The 21,293-nt window shown below is 53.3% G+C and overlaps 1 protein-coding gene across 1 annotated transcript; it reads left to right on the top strand.

Moving 5' to 3' along the window:
• The first annotated feature begins 1,937 nt into the window (after positions 1–1,937).
• Positions 1,938–21,232, top strand: ELAC2 (elaC ribonuclease Z 2). Its single transcript, XM_054571218.1, has 24 exons — positions 1,938–2,233; positions 2,779–2,829; positions 2,968–3,038; positions 3,761–3,825; positions 5,073–5,130; positions 6,016–6,084; positions 7,351–7,458; positions 8,425–8,483; positions 10,775–10,833; positions 10,925–10,997; positions 11,629–11,741; positions 12,212–12,307; positions 13,228–13,366; positions 13,448–13,533; positions 15,256–15,374; positions 16,402–16,498; positions 17,008–17,146; positions 17,657–17,695; positions 17,837–17,946; positions 18,540–18,639; positions 18,720–18,840; positions 18,976–19,054; positions 19,384–19,528; positions 20,107–21,232. The coding sequence occupies exons 1-24, from the start codon at positions 2,001–2,003 to the stop codon at positions 20,329–20,331; spliced, it is 2,454 nt and encodes an 817-aa protein (XP_054427193.1). The 5' UTR covers positions 1,938–2,000; the 3' UTR covers positions 20,332–21,232.
• Positions 21,233–21,293: the final 61 nt, after the last annotated feature.

Consider the following 21,293-nt stretch of genomic DNA (forward strand, 5'->3'; position numbering starts at 1 on the left):
TTTGGTGCCCTGCCAACTGCAAGGGCACAACCTCATTTGAGCTACCGGGTTCTTCCTAGTTCCCTAATATTAATTGCCTGCCATAAGCCTAGGAGCTAAAGATCACAGCAGAGATCCAGACTGACAAGGCCTGTCCTTATGGAATTCACATTCCGGTGACACCTCACTCACATTGGGGAAGTCTTAGCATTTGTCTTCCCCATACACTAGACATAAAAATGTGACCCAGAGCATCAGTGCAGAAAGGCATGCTGTGCCCTGAACACTACAGCCACTAACTGTCCTGAACCTCATGCAGCTCTCCCAATTCTACGTAGTACATGAACAGAAGCAGTCCTTCCTGTTTATTCAAGGCTGTCTGGGATTACCTGACAGACATGAGCCTGGGAACCACTAAGACAGAAGAACCAAATTATTTTTTTTTGCATGGAATTTAATATTTTTTAAAAAGATTCAAAGTAGTCATCAAGGGGAAAAAATCATTCCTTTATTACACTTCTAATATCTTTTTACAATTTTAATAGTGTTTTTATTTTCCTCAGCTTTCTTGAGATATAACTGACATAACATTGTATAACTTTAAGGTGCTATTATTTATATAAATATAGATTTCAAAATGATGACTACAGTAAGGTTATTTAATACATCCATCACCTCACCTCTTTTTTTTGTGGTCAGAATTTGTAGGATCTACTCTCTTAGTAACTTGCAAGTATGCAATACGGTACTATTAACTATAATCACCATGCTATACATTAGATCCCCAGAACTTATTCATCTTATAACTAAATGTTTATACCTTTGACCACCTTCACCAATTTCCCTTACCCCTCAGCCCCTGCTAACCATCAATCTACTTTGTTTCTATGAGGGTTTTATTTTGGTGGGGGGATTCCATATAAAAGTGAAATCAAATTGTCTTTCTCTGGCTTACTTCACTTATCATTGCTAATCTTAAAAGGCCAAAGTGAGAGGCAGCATGCATTTATCTGAGAGCAAAGTTCTGATTAGGAGACGAGGCAAGGGATATTTATGAGATTACATCAACAGAAGGAAGGCGTTTCTATAGGTGCAGGTAAGACAACAAAGTGATGTTAATTCTAGAGCATGTTTTAAATTTTCATTTCAGTAGTTATCAGTCAGATAGTGATACTATTTGTTTTCTTGTTTGGGGCTGCAGTGTTGTTCTAGGTCCAGTCCAAAGGTTATTTTGCCCTTTTAACATTCCAAAGGTTTTAGCAGTAAGACCTGCGAGGAAGTTCGTCTGGGATGGCAGTTCCTGCTCTATTTCAAAGTGACTCTGTTTATAACATTTTGCAGCATGATTCCTAGGGTTCATTCATGATGTTGCAACTCCTTATTTGTTATGACTAATAGACACAAGACTCATGTTTCAGGGCTTGTTCTATAACCCCTAACTGCTATTCTTGATTTTCTTCCTAAAAGCTAGAAAAAGCAATCATTTGAAATGGAAATAAAATTAGTGAAAGCTCCTACACTAACATTCTCTATAATTTATTTTCTCACATGTAACTCTAACATGTCCACAAGCAAGATCAAACCAAAGAACCAGGGGACGGACTTGCTTAAGAGGCTGGCTCACAAATGGTGGAGACGGGGCTCGAACCACTCGTGGGACTTGAAAACTCCAGGGACCAGCTCTTGTGCGGGTATTGCTTTTTCGGTCCACGCCCTCCAGGAAGCCCCGCCCCAGGCAAAGGACGGTTTCCGGAAAATATTGACAAGGGGAAAGCCGGAAAAAGGCAAGGGGCGGGGTCATTCAGGGCGCTCTAGCATTCCCCCACTCTATGGCTGCCGCCAATTGACAAGACCGAGAGGCAAGGCTCCTCTCTATTGGGCGCACAGCCTCGCGTAGGCGGGCAGCTCGGCTTGCGGCACGCTGATTGGCTGAGTCCGCCAAGAGGGGCGCAGAGGCGGGGCGTGAGGCATGCGGACCAGGGTGACCGGTTGCATTTCTCAGCCTGGGTGGAAACTGGCGCATGTGGGCTCTCCGCTCGCTGCTGCTGCTGCGGTCCGCGGCCGGACGCGCCATGTCGCAGGGACCCGCCCGCCGCCAGCGGCCGCCTAAGGACCCGCTGAGGCACCTGCGCACGCGGGAGAAGCGCGGCCCATCGTGGGAGCCCGGGGGCCCAAACACTGTGTACCTGCAGGTGGTGGCGGCTGGCGGCCGGGATGTGGGGGCGGCGCTCTACGTCTTCTCTGAGTACAACCGGTCAGTGAGTCGCGCCGGGAATCCGTCCCCTTACCGAGCCCCGCCCGGGACCTCCGTGCTGCGCGCCCGTGACACGTGGGATTTCACTGTTGCCGCCGTATTTTGTCTTTGGGTGGGTGGGGCATCCTGGATCCCTCACAGCCCACGTCCGTATCGTTCTCGGGAGTCCCCGCATAACTTCAGACTTGAGTGTAAGCGTCTTCTTTCCCACTCGTGGGCCCCGAGGTCCCTCTTGGCACTGACTGTGCTGCCCCCCGTCCCGTGCGCGCCAGGACGGGACCTCAGTGTTGGTGTGTGGGGTCGACAGGTCTGGTGATGGGGAACTGAGCAGCCTGCCAGCTCCCAAACCCCGCCCTGTCTCTGCTAAAACGTCTCAAAACCCAGTGTCCTAATAGCAGAAATCGCGGCCTCGTAGCCCAACATGGAGTTTCAGGAAAAAATACTTTTATACTTTTTCCAGAACGTACAATAGAATTTCTGAACAGTGGCAGAGATTTGTACAAAGTGGAATCTGCTAAGTAACTTCTGTAATGTTCCTCCTGTAGGTACCTCTTCAACTGTGGAGAAGGCGTCCAGCGACTCATGCAGGAGCACAAGTGAGTCAACCGCTTTCTTTTGGGGCGGGAGAATTATGGGCTTTGCAAGCTGAGCTGAGAAGCAGGAGTGTTTTTTATAGCAGAAGAAAGGGGCCCTGGTCAGTCCACTTTGTTCTGCTCAAAGGTTTTCTTTCTTAGGCTGAAGGTGTCTCGTTTGGACAACATATTCCTGACCCGAATGCACTGGAGTAATGTTGGGGGATTGTGTGGTGAGTATATTCTGTCCAGGATCAGAGACAGGCAGGAAGTCTGGGGGGTTTTAGCCTGCCTGGCCCGTTTTTCGCTCATCGTCTGAGACCAGAGCTGGTGGACTTCTCTTCACGCTAGTCAGTCCGCTGCAGCATGGGCAGCAGGGACCCGGGCTGGCAGAGTTTAACATGGATACTGCCCTCAAGTGGTAGCATCCACTCATTTACTGAGTCGCCGGACTGGAGATAGGGACAGGGAACTGGAGGGCGCGGTGGTGGTGCTTACGGGAACTGTATTTACCATGGAGAACGTCGCTGACGCAGCTCCCTCCTGCCCAGATTATCCCGCGGTTAAGGTCAAGATTGTGTTGCCGTCAAATTCTGTAAGCTTTGCGGTGTGGGTAGGAAGGAGTGGAGTGCTGAACTGGTTGCGTTCTCAGAGCTGCGACTAGAGAGAGGCAAGAAGATGCCTAGGGTGCAAAAATTTAAAACCGTGATGCAGCTGAATGATTTCGCACCCTAGGTGCCTTATTGCCTCACCCTAGTATTAACCCTGCTCATTCTAGAGGCATTTGAGGGATATGGGGTGTCTTTTATACCTCTAGCATCGCTTCTGCCATGCGCCTTTTCCTGATTGTTAGAAGCTGGAATGAGGACAAGCAGAAAAATAGCTGGTTTATAAGGAGTTCTGCTGGAGGGGACTACAGGTCAGGCTGGTGAGAGATCTGATTTGTCTTTTTTAGGAATGATTCTTACTTTAAAGGAAACTGGGCTTCCAAAGTGTGTCCTCTCGGGACCTCCGCAACTGGTGAGTCTCTCCTGACTCGGCTTTCAAAACTAACCCACCCTTTTAAAGTTATAATAGGAATTTTCATTTTTTTGCAAAGCAGTCTTCTGCCCTGAGATAATAGATAGTGGAGTAAACACTTCACCTTTTAAGATAAAGAGGCCTGAGTCTAAAACTTATAAACTGCATGACTTTGAACAAGTTACTTTACCTCTTGGAACCTCAGTCTCTTCATCCATAAAATGGCTACAATGTTTCATAGAGTTGTTAAAGATTAAATGAGGTAACATATAAAGCACTGAATCAATTTATTAGATATTTAGCACCAAGTAGGCACACAATCAACGTTAGCTTTTATTCTTACATATTTGTTACATTTCAGACATCTTCATACCTTGTGACACTATTAAGTGCATGTTATTGTAGCTGTTGAATAAACAGTTCATTTCCTGGTTCTTAAAATAAAGGCAGCCAATCACCAAGCACTGTTAATTGTCTCCAAGTAATGTCTCGAGTCCATCCATTTGTCCCCATCTCATTAGGACCTGTCTACTGGGAGAGCTTCCCGTGTCCACTCTTGCCTGTCTGTAGCCCCCCCACCACACAATAGCCAGAGGGACCGCTTTCAGGCTTACAGCACATGTTACTTCCATCCGAAAATCCTTTAACGGCTTTGCATTCAGTACTTTGCAAACACTGTAATGTATGGCCCACAAGTCCTGCAAGCCTTGGCCCCGGCCCACACTTGCACGCATATCTCAGGCACCAAGCTGGAGCAACACAGGCCACCTCTTAGCCGCATGGCGTCACACTGAAGCCCGTCCCATATCAGGGTTTTCATCCATACACGGGTTCCCTCTGCCTCCTTTGCCTCAATCTTTCTGAACTTTCAGGGCTCAGCTGGAAGGTCACTGGCTCAGGAGCCATAGCTGCCTCTCCAGACAAGTTATATCCCAGGCCCCTGCATGTTTCCTGTTTCTTGAAGAGCACTCAGCACAACTGCCGCTACATTGTTGTTTGTGTTGTCATTTGTTTCAATTTTGTCTGTTCATCTGGATCTAAGTTTCCTGAGGGCAAGGACCCCATCTCCTCCTCACCCAGCTCCTTGGCTTCTATCATGGAGTGAATACTTGGTAAATGTTTGGATAGGGGAAGTTCAAGATACCTATTCAAGGTCATGTTGATACCTCTTATGTTCTTGAATACATTGTTGCCTTCTGCATTTATGCCACCATAATGGCTCATTTCTTTCTCTTTCTCTTTTGTAGGAAAAATACCTAGAAGCTATCAAAATATTTTCTGGTCCATTGAAAGGAATAGAGCTGGGTATGTCCCTGACTCCACCTCATTACCTGCCATTTCTTTCTCATGTATGCTCCAGGTCATCAAATTAGAGTCCATAAAGATTGACCTAAACTAAACCTTAAAAGGATTCCTTCATCAACATAGATGTATTTCAAAACCATTGCCTGTTACACGTCATAGGCCCCCACCTCATATCCCCAGACAGAGGCTGAAGGGGGTTCTCAGAGTTGAATTACCTTGGATTCCTTGCTGGAGGGACGAAGGGTGTGAGCAGAGGGACCTACAGGTTTTGTCATCAGCCCTTTACACTGACCCTCAGCTTTGGGTCTGCTGCATGTGGCCTCGTCACAGGGAAAGGCTGACCCAGGACGCCGCGTGCCCTGTCCTGGAAGCTGGGTACACCTGCAGCTTGCTTGTGCTCCTCTTCTGCAGAAATACTGACATTTTGTTTCAAAAGCCATACTGGCTCTTCCAGTTGAGAAGGTAGATTCTCTGGCCTCACGATGTTCTGTGTTAACGTAAAATTTAATACTCTTAAATTTGAGTATTGATTTCTTTCTTTTTTTTAAATACATAGTCACCAGTGATCATAGTCAGTCTTTTCATTTAGCCATAGTAAATATTTACTTATTTATTTTTTATTTAATCTTTATTGTGTATTTTTCCATTGCCATTTAATCACCTTATACCCTTCGCCCCCCAAGTAAATATTAGTAACTGATAAAAATATATCAAGCAGAAAACTCTTTCCCCCCAATTTTAATTTACTCAGACATTCTGGTTTTAGTGCGGATTCTCACCAAAACTCCAAGGCAATTCAGTTGCTTGTGGCCAGTGATCTATAAAACTCACCTTCACACACGTCTGAACTAACGCGGCTGCTCTCCCATTGCCTCTTTCACGTAGCGGTGCGGCCCCATTCCGCCCCCGAGTACAAGGACGAGACCATGACAGTTCTCCAGATCCCCATATACAGTGAGTGCGGGAGCCACGTGTCCTGGGGCAGGGGGGTGGGGGCACGGGGTGGAGGCCCTGGGTAAGGGGGTGTGGCTGAAGGGAGAAACTGCCTGAACGTGGCTTTGCGTGTACCCAGGTTTATTTTTCTGGGCATCATCAGGAAGTTGAATTAAGCTAGGGTTCCTGCCCTTAAGGAGCTGACGGTCTTAGGGACAGTCACATTTACTTATATATAATGACAGTGACAGTATTTTGGGATATTACATAATCAGACACTGGCAGAAAATATGCACACATTGCTCTTAGACTTACACATTTACTGCTTGGGGTTCATTTGCTGCAGATGTAAATACCTCCTTTGATGTGAGTGTTCTGGGGAGGCGTAGGCCGATACATGTTTTTACATACACAGCACCGCAGTAGAATGTTAGAAGGTCAGAAGGTCACGGGCGCCTTTTCAGGCCGTGGGGCCAGATGACGTGGTTTGACCTAGAGAGAGAGTCTGCAGGTCAGGCCCTGCCCTGCTGGTGTCGTCCTTGAGTCTGGCTCCGCATACCCTGTGCCAGCTTTCCTGGGCTGCCCGGAGAATCCAGAGTCGTCAGGACGGTCCCTTGACACTGCTAACTAGGGGGACGTGTGCCAAGTGCAGAAGGGGTCCGAGTGAGAGCCCCCAGCAGAGGCCAGAGCGGTGGGGCCTGACCCCTGGCTTGCTCCTGCTCCGACGTCTTCCCTTCCGTGACTCCCGCCCCCGCCACCCCTCTGCTGTCCCGTGTTTCTCCCGCCCCACACGGAACAGGTGACTTCGCACGCATTTGTGTGACCAGCGAGAACTTGCTCGGCTGGCGTGGCTGTCCCAGCGCACAGCCGGCGCCGAGGGCCTGCGCATGCCGGGGGAGCTGTGCGCCAGCTTCCTCGAGCAGCTTTCTTTTTCTTGACCTTGACATTCAACTGACTCCAAAATTATGCCCGGGTATATGTCGGGTAGATGGGTAGCTTTTGGGCCTTGGTCTGTCTGCTGACAGTGAGGATAATGAATAAACTAGCCTACGACTTGCATGCTTCTTGGTTCATGAACCCTGTTGGGTTCCTACTGGAGTCAAGACTCTTTGAGCTGAGCAGAAATGTCACGATGAATATGCTGTAACTGCGGCCAGAGACCGGGCGGGCAGTGGCTCGTTTACTGCTGGAGGAGAAGGTGTGCCGTCCCCACACGAGAACCTCCAGGCGCTGCCGGGGAGCCCACCTGGCATGGTGTGTAATTTGAGTGTTTCCCGTCCTCACCAGGTGAGCAGAAGTGTGGCAATCACCAGCCATCACGGAGTCCAGAAAGGCTCAGCCCGGAGCGGTCTTCAGACTCTGCCTCACCTGAGAATGAGCAGCGCTTTCTGGATGGTAATGCTCATTGAACAAAACAGTACCCTGTCCAGAGAATTCCATTTTCTTAGTCCATGGCCATGTGATGCCCTGAGTGAGAACCCTCATCACAGGAAGGCGGCCTGTGTGAAACAGACTTGCGACTTGCACGCGAGGACCCGGCCTGTGGGGAGACTGGGAAGGGTTGCCCACGAGGCAGTGCGGGGCTCTCAGGGCCTGTCGGGAGCCCCCGCAGGGCCCCAGACTTTGTGTTCAGTTTACCCAGAGGCAAAGTGGTTCATACAGAGGCGTCGTGTTTTTTTATTAATGCGACATTGATGCAAAATCCGTGATTTTCATGGATGCAGAAGCCATAAGTGCTAAGCTGATAAAACAGTTGGATCAATGGGTAGATCTGCTCCTCTTCTTTCAGAGTGACAGCTTCCTGGGAAACTGAGTTAAATTCCAAGAGGAGATGTATCAAAGGAATTGGACTGCTTAAGGATTGTCTTCGCCCGTGCTGGGCGGGGCTTGAGAAGTTCCCCGTGTGCCCTGCAGTGTATCTGTCTGATGACCGCGAGGAGGCCGGCCCTGTAGGCATCCTTTCTCAGACGCCTGGGAGAGGGGGCCCGACACCCATACTTTCCCTGCAGGCCTTTTGGGTGTTGTGTTATTTCACATATACTTGTTCATACTTGTTGGTAAAGCATCTTGCAACTTGTTCTTGCTCACTCCTCAGTAAAATGTGTCATTTTTACCCATTTCACTTGCCATTCTAAGTTTCTCTGGTTGGAGTTTTGCATTTTTCACTTACTCCAATCAACGTGAGTAGGAAAAACAAAAGGTCTGATTGAAAAAGAACACCAGTGCTTCCTTCAGCCTTAGTTTCGGAAGGGTTGTCTCTGTTTTATTTTGTGTGAAGTCAACTCAGGGATCAGCTGATCATCGGTCTGTGAAGCCTGTGGACCTTCGCATGTGTTGTAACCAGATTGGTTTTCTCCTCAGATGTGAGCCAGAGACGGAGTGGCAGGGACCCCTCCTTGGTCGTAGCTTTTGTCTGTAAGGTAAGCACCTTTCCAGTGGGCTCTGTGAGCGCGTGCATGGTGCGTTAGCACTTTCCCAGTGACTCCCAGGGCGCATGTCCACAGTCACCTGTGCCAAGGTGAAACGCGCACACCCTGTGTTTCCCAACACACCGCCTAGACCGTCACGATCTTTCAGATTCTCTTCCATTGTTCTGTTGGTCTGCCTGTATACATATTTATATTTGGCTATGTTTCTGAAGTTAAAGGCCATTTTTTTTTAGAGAAATTTTTATTTCTTTCAAATGAATCAGGCCTTTATTCACCTCTGTTTTAGTTTGTATTATTTAACTGCTAACCTTGGGACTCGTTTAATATTGGCTAGCATTCCCAAAGGCCTTGATCTCCAAATCCAAAGTTGGTCAAATTCTATGAAAATGTTATTACAAAAAGGTATTTTTCAGATCTGTTTAATGGCCTATGTTTAATATGACTTTGCATTAAAATTTTATTATAATCTGCAACAAATGCTGTCTGTGGTAAGACTGCATTTTTTTTTTTGTGGGTTTTGATTTTTTTAAAAGAAGTATGTTGATTTTAAAATATATTTGTAATTTTCATTCAAATTCTAACAACAGGTGGAAACAATTATGAGAGGTCAGTAGTGATATTAGTTGAAAGATCATTGTCAGTATTCAACTATCCATTTATTTTAATAACTGTAATTTTTATAAAAGTTAAGTATTGCTGATAGGCTTATTAGTTGAGTATTTCTGAGTTTTTAGGCAGCAGGGTAATCTTTTTAAAGGCAGTTCACAGGGCAGGCTGCCTCTGAGTAGGTTACAGTGCGCAGGACGAGAGGAGCTCGGGTGACAGGGAGCACCCCGTGCCGGGGGCAGTGCGGCTCGGGCAGCTGTTTCTGGTGCCGAGGCCCCGACCCCGACCCCGGGCCTCTGTCTCCGGCCTGGCTGGCCGCACCGCCCCTGGGAGCTGCTCTTTCTGGGTCAGCCTGTGGCCCCTTTTCCCTCTTCTAACGCATTTGCTGTTTCTCTGCTGAGGGTTTGGAAGGCAGGAGAGCTGAGCACGTTCAAGCTGCGGGAGGTTGGAGGAAACAGGCCCGGCACGTGGAGGGCCTGACCTGAGAGCGCAGGAGCCCAGAATTTGGTGCTGCTCGGCCCTGGGGCCTGCGTGCCGGCTCGCGTCTGTCTCCCAAATCCTCTGCCTCCCTTGGGTGGGGCAGCTTTCTCCGTGGGCTGCGCTCAGCTTGTAGTGAGGAGATGGGTTTTGCCTGCCTTAGGCCCGCAAGTTCCTGTTAAAACTTAGAAACACTTAGTTTTCGTCTTCAAGCCCATTCAGGTCTGGGGAGAAAGGTCAGAGGAGCGCTTGTCAGTGCCGCTGTCCAAAGGTGCTGTCTCAGCTCTGTCGCCTTTGTGTTGCCTGCGCACGCTTAAGCTGTGATCCCTCCACTAAGGTGATGTTTTCAAAGACAGAAAATTCTAGAATCCTAATAAGGCTCTGGGACCCAAATTGGAGACTTTGCCCTCAGAGTAATTTCTTAGCTCCAGGAAGTGGAAAGAAAAATGCAAGTAGTTTATCTAAAGATGTAAAGAAGAAAATGAAAATCAAATATAATTGAATGCCCAAAGACTTACTAACATTTTATGCTATTTCTGTCCTCTTTTTCCTCTTACTATTTTGGAAATATAGATCCAAAAAAGGTTTGGACAAATTTTTAAGTACAGAATGATGATTATGAGGTTTTGTGATACAGTTGTTGTTTTCTCTTCTAATAACAGCATATTGGAAATACTATTTTCTCCTGTATAAAGAAAAACAGCACTATATTGCCAAATATGTGAAAAACGGAGGAGAAAACTGTGCGCCCTTTGCGCGCTCACAGTCCCTGCACCGTTGCCGCGCAGGGACTGAGCGCTCATCCCTGCCGGACAGCCCTGCCGGACAGCCCTCCCGGACGCCCCCTTAGCTCCTCAGTGGCGGGTGCGGGATGGTTACACAGAACAAGGACACGTGCAGGTCTTTATTTGCTATGGAAATGGGTTGCGTTTCACTAAATTTATAAGGAATTACTGTTGGGAAATAAAGCACTGTGTTTTTACATGATTCAGCTTTTATTACTAAAGCATTTCAGGGTAAATGACTTTGTTCAGCATATAATATACTTTATTGGAAAGCAATAGCCTAACCTGCAGTTTAATGAAGTGTTAGAAAATAACAATACTTATAAAGTAAAACCAGACACTTACAAGAAAATTGTTTAAAACCAAGCATCTTCATTAGTCACTGGAATTACTTTTAAGTTCTTTTCATTACAGCTTCACAAGAAGAAAGGAAACTTCCTGGTGCTCAAAGCCAAGGAGCTGGGCCTCCCAGTGTGAGTGACAGGGACGGCGCTGCCGGCGCCTGGACGGGCCCACTTTGCCCCTAAAGCTCCTCACCTCACAGCGCTCGCCTCTCCGTTTCAGGGGGACAGCCGCCATTGCGCCCATCATCGCTGCGGTCAAGGACGGGAGAAGTGTCACTTTTGAGGGAAGAGAGGTGCGCGTCCCCGTTTTCACGATGTGTTCCGGCATTTACACGTGGGGCCTGGGACGCTAGACAGAGCCGCGGTCGCTCTCAGGCCCTCCAGACACGGCTTTGGGGGAAAGTGGAACAGCTTGGGTGTCATCAGTGGGCTAAGCAATAAAATGAGGTTACTTACTTAGACCTGTCATGCATCTCAGCGCTGGCTCCCTGGGGGCATTTCTTTCATCCATTTAGGATCTGGGGGTCCTCCTGCTAATTAGGTGGACATTGCCCTTGTGCATGAGCTCAGGGAAGGCCCCCATAAGGACGGACTTCGGTGCAGACCCAGAAGAGTGCCACCATGTTCTTGAGCAGGATGTTTCCTCTAGTGTGTAGGGATTGTAGGACCAGCAGCTGCCGACCCGACAGAACCAGGCATGCCACCCACGCCTGGCTCTGCGGCCCCCGGAGGCCTGAGACGCCCTCTGCTGGCCAGGTGCCCGCCCGAGCAGGAGCAGAGGGAGCAGGAAGGGTGTCAGCGGTGGTCCTCGCGTGGGCTCCACGCCGGCCCAGGGGGGCTTATGCAGTGTTACAGAGGACTGGAAGGCCGCTGGGCGTGCTTGCGGAGCTCTGGGGGAGACCTATAACCCCAATGATTTTGCAGATTTTGCCCGAAGAGATCTGTACTCCTCCGGATCCCAGTCTTGCTTTTGTTGTGGTCGAGTGTCCAGATGAAGGATTCATTCAGCCCATCTGTGAGAATGCTGCTTTCCAGAGGTAACATGAGAGGTCCTGGGGGGGACACGTGAGAGCCGGCTGCCGCTCACAGAGCCCAGCGGCATCAGCGGGGCGTCCTCTGCCCTGGGGGTGCTCCGCCTGGCTTGGAGTGGGCTGTCTGGGAACTCACTGCCTGCATTGCAAGGGGCTGGGCCCACGGCGGGATTTATGTGGTGACTGGCAATGGGTGGGCTTTGTGGGCTACGTAGCCTTGACGTGAAATTAGAAAAGGTGGAAGAGCAGAGAGCTCTGCAGACTAGGAATGATCGGCCGGCTGAGAGTTCGGAGTCCAGGGCAGGCCCCAAGCTGGCCACACAGAGGAACCCTGGGTCAGGGCCTGGGCCGGCTTGGGCACACTGCCGTCCCGAGAGGGCCGAGCGGGGCCCCTCCCTGGCTGCCCCGTCCCGTTTGTGCACGTTCTGAGTTTGTATCATTTTATAAAGCAGAGCCCCACCCTCCCTCCCACCCAGGTTCCAAGGAAAGGCCGATGCCCCCGTGGCCCTGGTGGTTCACATGGCCCCAGAGCGTGTGCTTGAGGATGGCAGGTACCAGCAGTGGATGCAGAGGTACGGAGCCACATTTCCACCCCCCACCCGCTTTGTGGTGCCTCCTGCCTTACCCCTGTGCCCGCCCAACCACAGGGATTCCTGCTGTCCCTGAATTCTGAGATCAGCCCTCAGTATCGCGCTTGTGAATAAGTATCACAACTAGGGGCCCCGTGTGTGCGCCTGTCCCGCCTGAGGGCCCCTTCGCTCAGCTTCCCCATCTGCGCCCAGCCTCTGAACAACACTGCCCTTTCGTCAACAGTTCCGAGCAGGTAGCCTAAAGAAGGTACTAGCGAGTTTAAAATAATAGCTTCAGTTTATTAAACACCCATGGCAGGCAGTACGTTAAGTATTTTACACTTTTATTTTCTTTAATCTTCCCAACAGCCCTGTGAGGCAGTGGTGTAGCAAAATTTAGTCACTAGAAGGAGAGGTCACATTTTCCTGTTGGCCCATTGGCTAGCCAGCAGCGTGCGGAAGGAATTATGTGAGTTGAACTCACAGCGCATAGTAATGTTGGCGGCCTCTCAGCCGCCTGACCTGGCTCTTCCCGGCCTCCGCCCCCCGCACTGGCCCGGCCAGCTCTCACTCCTCCGCTCCCTCTGTCCTCTGTCCCTTTGGGGCTGAGTCTTCACATCCAGTCTCTCTTTTCCTCTTACTAGGCTTTTTCTTCTGTCCCGTGCGCCACTCTGTTTCCAGTCTGTAGTGGTGGGCTCCGAACACTGGAACTGTTCTCGTCCTTTCTGGTTTGAGTTTGGAGAGAGGCTAGCCTTTGAGACGGGAGAAGTAGGACTATGGCCATTTAGTAACAGTCTTTCTGGCCAGGCCACTCATTCCTTTGCACATACCACCCGCGTCACCACCCCGGTCTCCTGTGCTACCCCTGCGGGGGGAAACGCCCCTTAAAAGACGCCGTGAACACGCAGTCTGTTTCATCGTAGGTTTGGGCCTGACACCCAGCACCTGATCCTGAATGAGAATTGCACGTCCGTTCACAACCTGCGCAGCCACAAGATCCAGACGCAGCTCAACCTCATCCACCCAGACATCTTCCCCCCACTCGCCAGCCTCCGCTGTAAGGTAGTGTCGCAGCACAGTCCCTGGCGGCCTGGTCCCTGCCCTTTTCTGTCTCTCCAGGGAGTGTGGTTTTCTCTCTTGCAGGAAGACGGCGCCGCCATCACTGTGCCCACAGTCCGCGGGGAATGCCTCCTCAAGTACCAGCTGCGCCCCCGGAGAGAGTGGCAGAGGTCTGTGTGGGGCTGAGCCCGGGGCGTGATCGAGGTCAGAGGTCAGCAGGCCTTCCTTGTGAAGGGCCCAGTAGTAAATATTTTAGGCTTTGCAAACCGTGTGGTGGCTGTCAGGACTAGTCCACTGCCACTGCGCCGCAAGAGCAAGAGCCACACGGAAGTGCGTGTCGCGGCTGTGCCAGTACCAACTCATTGGCTGGGCCTGGCTGACTCCAATGTGGTTGAGGTGGAAGATGGGTCCAGCGATGATCCTTTCCTACAGTTGTTTCCTCTGATAATAACAGGGTGCTTGTTCATTGTTCTACAATGTAGAAAATAAGAAGTATGTAGTGAAGAAAATCAGTCACCCATACTCCCTTCATTCCTCCATGAGAGAGAATGATTAACAAATTGTTCTTTTAAACCTTGAGTATACGAGGATGTATTTTAAAAAGTGGATATGGATGTGTTTTATACACATCATATGATAGTGTATTATTAGGTAGTCTTTCCTGTATCATTATATAGTCTTCAACATGAAGTTTTATTGCTATTCTAGATAGGGATGTTTGTTCATTTGAGGCATCTCCAAGTTTTTGCTGTTTTAATGATACATTAAATGCCTTATATATAAATCTTTGGCTGGAACCCTGTCCCCTTAGGGCAACTCTTAGACACAAAATCCCTGAGTCGGTGTGGCCCACTGGAGGGCACTTCATACACATAACTTGCTGTCCAGAGAGGCTCCCCGGGTCACCCCCCCCAGCACCCTGAGAAGAGCTCCTGCCCCGCATCACCAGTTTTTAAGATCTGAATCTCGCGCAGCTCGAGGGCCCCTGTCAGCTCCCTGGAGTCTGTGTGAGAACAGACCGCGCTCCCGCACATCGCCATGGGCCCTGCGCCGCTGTTGTATAGGGGCTGTGGCCTCGCGATGCGGGCCCGCGGGCAGTGTTCGGGGCTTGGAGAGCTCGTGGCCCCTTCGTCAGCGTCTGCACACAGTGCCCAAAGCCACGATTAGCAGATGTAGCCACTGCCCAAGCTCACCTTGTACCTGTGGAAAAGAGAATTCCCAGACCTGCCGAATTGGAATCTTGGGAGTTCGGCCTGGGACTCACTTCCTAAGCGCCCAGGTGACTTTAGTGCTCAGTCGGGGGAAAAGCCACCGATCCAAGGCTTGCTGCTCGGTGTGGCCGGGAGCAGCAGCATCATGGTACCCGGAGGCTCGCTAGAAAGGCAGAGTCTCAGGCTCCACCCAAGAGCCCCCGAATCAGGCCCTGCAGTCGGGCGAGGCCCCCAGGAGGTGAGTTGTGTGCACATAGGTTTGAGAGGCTCCGCTCTCGGGCTGTGCCCATCAGTGGGGGTGATTTTCCTCCCCCCTCCTTTCCCCTGCCCCAGGGGGAAATGCTAGAGGCTGGGGCACCTAGTGAGGAGAGGTCAGCGATGCTGCAAGGGACCCCGACCCCGCCCAGTCCCCAAATGTCAGTGGTGCCAAGGTTGTTGGGCTCTGGGCCTAGAGGCGCTCTGAGGAGCTAGAGCCGGGCAGAGCTCACTCGGAGACGCCCCTCGCTGGCCCAGGAGCCATAGGGCAGAACCGCTGCCCAAACTCTCGGTCACTTAGTCTTCAGTCTTGATCTGAAACAGCTTTCTGCAGATTTCCCCCACACGTTGATTCTGGATCTCCAAACGTGTTCACTTGCGACCACACATCCCTTTTTGTCACCTGAAATACTTTCCTCTTTGCAGGGATGCCCTCATTACTTGCAGTGCTGACGAGTTCATAGCCGAGGCCATGGAGCTCCCCAACTTCCGGGAGAGCGTGCAGGAATACAGGAAGGCGGCCCCGGACGGCCCGGCCCCGGCAGGTGAGGGAAGGACCGGGGCCCCTGCGCCCCGCAGGTGCCCTCCCAGCGCCAAGGAGTGCCGGCGCGGCTCACTTGGGCTGCAGCCGCCCTTGCAGCCTGCTGCTTCCCTGCCTTCTCTTCGGTGCCCGCCCCACGTTGGAATGCTTGGTGATGGTGCACAGGCATTCTTGACAAGGCGCCTGCTGAGGGCAGCAGTTCTGGAAACCCCTGTGAGATGCGAGAAAAAACTTTGAACCGGGACTTGGCCGGGTTGGGATCTAGTCCTGCTTTTCTATAAGGACCCCCAGAAGCTTCTGGCCATGTCCCCCACCTTGCTGGGCCTTCATTGCCCCGTGAGGAAAAGTAGCTAGGGGCGCCACCGGCCTCGGCCCCCGTGGCTTCCCATGTCATCCTCAGGAGATGATGGAGGGGGAGGAGGCTGGGGTGGAAGGCAGGCTCGGGGTGGTCGTCTAGCGCCGGGTGCTTGGGGACTACTGATTCCCCCGCTCTCACTTGCCTTGGGGTTTGGACTGGCTTTCTGGTTCCCACGTAGACGCACTGAGGTCACCGAGCGCATGGGGCCTGTTGGGTGGGAGGGGCTGTGGAAAGGGCGCAGGGAGCGGAACCGGCAGGTCTCCCAGGGTTTCGGCCCTGGCCCTGCCTTCCTCTGGAGAGCGGAGCCCTGAGCCCATTTAGTCCCCCGGGGCAAGCAGAGCGCCACCGGCTTGGTGGGCACACACAGGAGGTGCGGGTCTGGTGCTGAGACGCCTGCCCCTTGAGGTAACTGCTGGTTCTCAGCACCAGGCAGTTGCCTTTGTAATTTAAAAAACTTGGAGCCATTCTTTTGAATTCATTTGCTCCACCTCCCAGACAGTCAGCCCTTTACCCACCAGCAGCCTGTGGCGCTTCTCGCTGGAGCCCGTACAAACTGGCGATTGCCAGATGGAACCCCCAGCCCCTCCCGAGACACTGCCTGCTCCTGTCAGGGCTGACTGCTGGCTCTTCCTTGCCCCAAAGAAATGAACTCTTCATATGTATTTTTCCGTAGAGAAAAAAAGCCAGTATCCAGAAATCATCTTCCTGGGAACAGGGTCTGCCATCCCGATGAAGATTCGAAACGTCAGCTCCACACTTGTCAACATAAGGTACCAGTGCCTTCCCGGGAGGCCTCCGTCCATCGGGGAGCACACAGTGGCTCTGTGCCCTCCAAGTTATTTTGAAAACGCAACAGTATAAGACCCCGTACGGGTGTCACCGTGGCCAGAGCGTTCCTGAAGGAGAGCCGTGGGCCCTGCTGCATTTCCTAGCTTCGGTGGCTGACGCAGACTTCTGGGAGTTCTGAAATTTTCCACCCGAACATAAATGTCTTACCCTTTCATTCCACATCAGCACGTTCCTGAGGCCCAGCGTTCGTGTCGCTCTGTATACTTGCCGTGTTCTGGACGGGGCTGCAGGGTTCCGTGGAGAGTTGCTCTCTCCAAGGGGGGCGGACGTGACAGTGGCCTTGGTGCCGTAGCAGGTGCTCGGAGAAGCAGCGTGCGAGGTTGGAGGAGACCCGCAGCCCGCGGCGGCCTGCCGCCCTTCTGTCAGAATCAGCCCCCGGAGCTGGCAGAGGCCCTTCCTCTCAGCGACCAATGTCTCGCTCCTTCTGCAGCTCCGACAAGGCCCTGCTGCTGGACTGTGGTGAAGGCACGTTCGGGCAGCTGTGTCGTCACTACGGAGATGACGTGGACAGGGTCCTGGGCAGCCTTGCCGCCGTGTTTGTGTCCCACCTGCACGCGGACCACCACACGGTGAGCGCGGGGCGGGGGGTGGGGGGGACTGCAGAGATCCACCCTTCCGCCCCAGGGGCGCTGCTGCCGCCCTTCCCTCTTGCTCCCAAGTGCCCCGGGCTTTGCTTCGACGTCATCTTGTGAGGCAGGTGGGCTTTCACACGCCCCAGGGCAGTAGTTCTGCCCGCAGGAGTGTCTGGCCTTTCTGTTTGCTTTGCTGTCCTGTCACAGTGGGGGTTTTGCCTTCACCCAGGTCGTCTTGAACCTTCTCGCATGGCCTGCCCAGGGGACACTACGGCCCAAGGCTGTCTCCTCGGGGCAGCTGGGCCCCCAGCCACGGCCCTGTCTTTTCTGACCGCGTTGCCTGTGATATTTCAGGTCATGAGTCGGCAAGTGCCACCTCCCACTACCGCAGTGTTAGAGGGCAGTGGCCGACAGAGACCGGGAACCACTGCAGCTTGAGGGCCCTGGGACCCCGGTGCGGGGTCGGGTTTGGAAATGTCTAACCCGCGTCTCCTTTCGCCTTCCTAGGGCTTGTTAAATATCCTGCTGCAGAGAGAGCGAGCTTTGGTGAGTGTGGCACTTGGTTTTATTGCCATTTAGAGTTTGCCTGGATTATGTTGGATACATAACTAGCTGGACCTCCTGCCACTCCGCACTGTTTTGATTGCAGTGTCTGCCATGGATTCCACACTGATTGTGTTGTTTCAGGCATCGCTGGGACAGCCCTTTCACCCCTTGCTGGTGGTGGCCCCCACCCAGCTCAGGCCCTGGCTCCAGCAGTACCACAACCAGTGCCAGCAGCTCCTGCATCACGTCAGGTGAGCTTCCGGGCAGCCCCCCACAGGCTCGTGTCCCCCCTCCTCCGCGAGCTCCAGGTCGGCCTGGGGCAGTCCGCGATGTCCCCGGCCACCTTCCCCTGGGCCCGGCCGCAGGTGGAGAAGCAGGGGAGAAATGCTTTGACTCAAGGGCAAAAACTACTGGACGGTTCCCACTTAAGCATCTGTTTCCTGGGATGCATGTCCTTGCAGCCCTCACTTCAGGTCTGATCTAGGTTTTAGGCTTTTGCCAACTCTTCTCCATAAAACAGTGGCAAGTGCCCAAGTAGTGGCGGGCACAGAGACCGTCCACGCCGGGTGGGCGAGGGGCGGGGGCTGGCCGGGTCCTCCCCTCGGGGGGAAGGTGCTGCCTGCCCGGAGCCCAGCCAGGCCCGCCTGCGTTGGCCTTCCTGGGGCAGCTCACCCATTAGGTTTTGTCAGCGGCCGCTGGTTTAACTTGGTTCTTTTTAATGGATTACATTTCCCATCGTAGTGATAGTAATTTAAATTATTTCTTTGTAATGATTTTGGGCCTTTCCAGCCAGAAACTTAAACTTTGATTTAAGTTAAATGTTTTTAAATGTTATTTCTCACAGTATGATTCCTGCCAAATGCCTTCAGAAAGGAGCTGAGGTCTCCAGCCCCACAGTGGAAAGGCTGATCAGTTCACTGCTGAGCACCTGTGATTTGGAAGCGGTATGGGGGCAGCCGCAGGTCGGGGGAGCGGGGAGGCGGCGGGGAGCACAGCTGTGATTGACCGTTCCCTGCGCCTTCAGTTTCAGACCTGCCTGGTCCGGCACTGCAAGCATGCTTTTGGCTGTGCGCTGGTCCACGCGTCCGGCTGGAAACTGGTCTATTCAGGGGACACCATGCCCTGCGAGGCTCTGGTCCAAATGGGTGAGTGGAGGCAGCCGACTCGGTCCCGCGTGGCAGCCGCTGGCTGTCATCCCAACGTGCAGACATGCCGCAGGGAAGGGGAGACCGTGCGTCGGCAGCAGAGGACGCTGCCTGACGCCTGTGCTCGCTCCCTAGGGAAAGACGCCACCCTCCTGATACACGAGGCCACGCTGGAAGATGGTCTGGAACAGGAAGCTGTGGAAAAGACGCACAGGTAACAGAGACTGCCAAGCCCTCGTCACCCACTCCCTCTCCGTCCCCAGCGGCGCTGAGCACCTCATGTCAGCCCTGCTGAGAGAGAGGACCCTCCAGAGACTGGAGGCAGGGGGGCTTCTGACCTGGGGCAGCAGTTTGCTTCTGGGCCTTTCAGCCTTATATCTGCGGAGTTCTCTAGGCAGGGTTCTGGCGGCAGCCTAGCTTTAGAAAGAATTAGAAACACCCTGGAGTCACCTGGAGCCACGTGAGGGGACCAGCAGGGGAAGGTGGGGCTGGGGGCAGGGCCCTGCGGCGGGCCTCAGCCTGGCCACTTTCCTCAATTGGCAGCACCACCTCCCAGGCGATCGGCGTGGGGATGCGGATGAACGCGGAGTTCATCATGCTGAACCACTTCAGCCAGCGCTACGCCAAGATCCCCCTCTTCAGCCCCGACTTCAACGAGAAAGTTGGAATTGCGTTTGACCACATGAAGGTGTGTGGTGGGGCGGGGGGGGCTGTGTGGGGTGGGGCCAAGGCAGAGGGACAGCACTGTGCCTGCAGGCAGGACGGTCGGGCTTGGGCCAGCCTGGCGGGAGGATGCCTGTCACCTGTTGCGCCCGGCCCCGGGTTTGCGGGCTAGCCGCCCCTTCCACAGGCCCTCCTAGAGAGAGAGCAGCATCCATCGCTGGAAATCACTGAGGGCCTCTTGGAGGCTCCGTGCTCCCAGCAGCATCTCACGTGAGCCTGGCCACAGCCTGAAGGCAGGGTGCCCTCCCCTTTCCCGGGCTGGGCCTGTTTATGAAGAGCTTGATCGGAGTTGGGAAGCCTGGCGTTTCTGAGGCGTCTTCGGTTTGCCGCCCTGGGCTGGCAGTGGGGGTCTGCGCGCTTTCTTTAGTTCCCTGCCTCTCTCCACAGCGCTTGCTTTTCCTTCCCAGCTGTGGTCTGCTGACTCCAGGGTTGGTAGAAAGGGGACCTGGTGCCTGCTGTGGGAGCCCACGCTCCCCTGCTCCCGCTCCCGCCCCCGCCCCCGCCTGGCTCCTCCAAGCTGTCCTCCTCCATCTTGCCTTCCAGGTTTGCCTTGGAGACTTCCCCACGGTGCCCAAGCTGATTGCCCCGCTGAAAGCTCTGTTTGCTGGTGACATCGAGGAGATGGAGGAGCGCAGGGAGAAGAGGGAGCTGCGGCTGGTGAGGGCGGCCCTCCTGTCCAGCGAGCAGGTGAACAGCGAGGCCCAGCAGAAACCGGCACCTGCAGAGGAGCCCCAGAGCCCACAGCGCAAGAAGGTCAGGGCGAAGTGAAGGCCAGGAGTGACCCTGTACTCCGAGAGCTCACGTCCTCCACCCCGTGCTTGGGCACCGTGTGTGCGCCCTTTGCCGGGCAGGAGCCAGAGGGCGCCGTTCCATGGGGGGCACAAGGGAGTAGGCAGTGTGAAGCGGGGCAGGGACTGGCGGGCTGGCCTGCAGGATGTCTCTCAGGAGCGGTGCCCGGCAGAGCCGTGGACTGGAGGCTGCCGCAAGAAGGGAAGCAGGGACGACTGGAGTCCAGTGCCAGCTGGTTTTTAAAGTCACGTGGAAAACGGCACGCCCAGGCCTGCTCTGGCCAAATGATTCCCTCTGCGCACCAGAGACAAGTCATGTCCCAGGGAGCATCAGGTCATGGAGGTGAAATGCTAGTACCCAAGGCTTGAGGAGTATTTCCAAAGACAGGATGCAATAAAGATTCCGTTTGGAACCCAAGTGCTTGGTTTCGTCCTGGTGCCACCTCTGAGCAAGAGTCTCCCTCTGCAGTGTCCCTCTGCTGCCAGGTCCCCTGCCTGTCCTGCAGGCCAGCGCGATGGCACGAGGACCTTGGGAGCCTCTCCCTGGGCGTGGCATCCAGCCCGTCTTCCGGCAAGTCTGGCTGTGCCGGCCGACAGCGGCCTGCTTCCCACACCGACCGCTGGCCGGGCCCATGCAATGGCCAGGACAGCACGGCCTTCCTGCCGTTCTGGGAGCGACGGAGCCAGTCAGTGGGCTGTTCCGTGGCAGGACCAGAACGAGAGCCTCGTTGCCCTTCCAAGTACTAAGAGGTAGCACATTCGGCTGCCTCCCTTGCACCCCTTATGAGAGCTGACAACAATGAGGTTAGTACCTGAGAACTGAGAAGTGTTAAAGGTAAACCTAGTATTTGTGTATTCTCCCTGCCGCGAACAGGGCCTGCGCCGTGCCCTGGCTGTGCCCACCAGCTTCCCCGGCAGCAGCCGCTGGCCGCGAGGCCCGCT

This window comes from Pteronotus mesoamericanus, unplaced genomic scaffold, assembly GCF_021234165.1.
Source record: "Pteronotus mesoamericanus isolate MK-2021 breed Mesoamerican mustached bat unplaced genomic scaffold, CSHL_Meso_final contig_22, whole genome shotgun sequence".
Classification (NCBI taxonomy): Eukaryota; Metazoa; Chordata; class Mammalia; order Chiroptera; family Mormoopidae; genus Pteronotus; species Pteronotus mesoamericanus.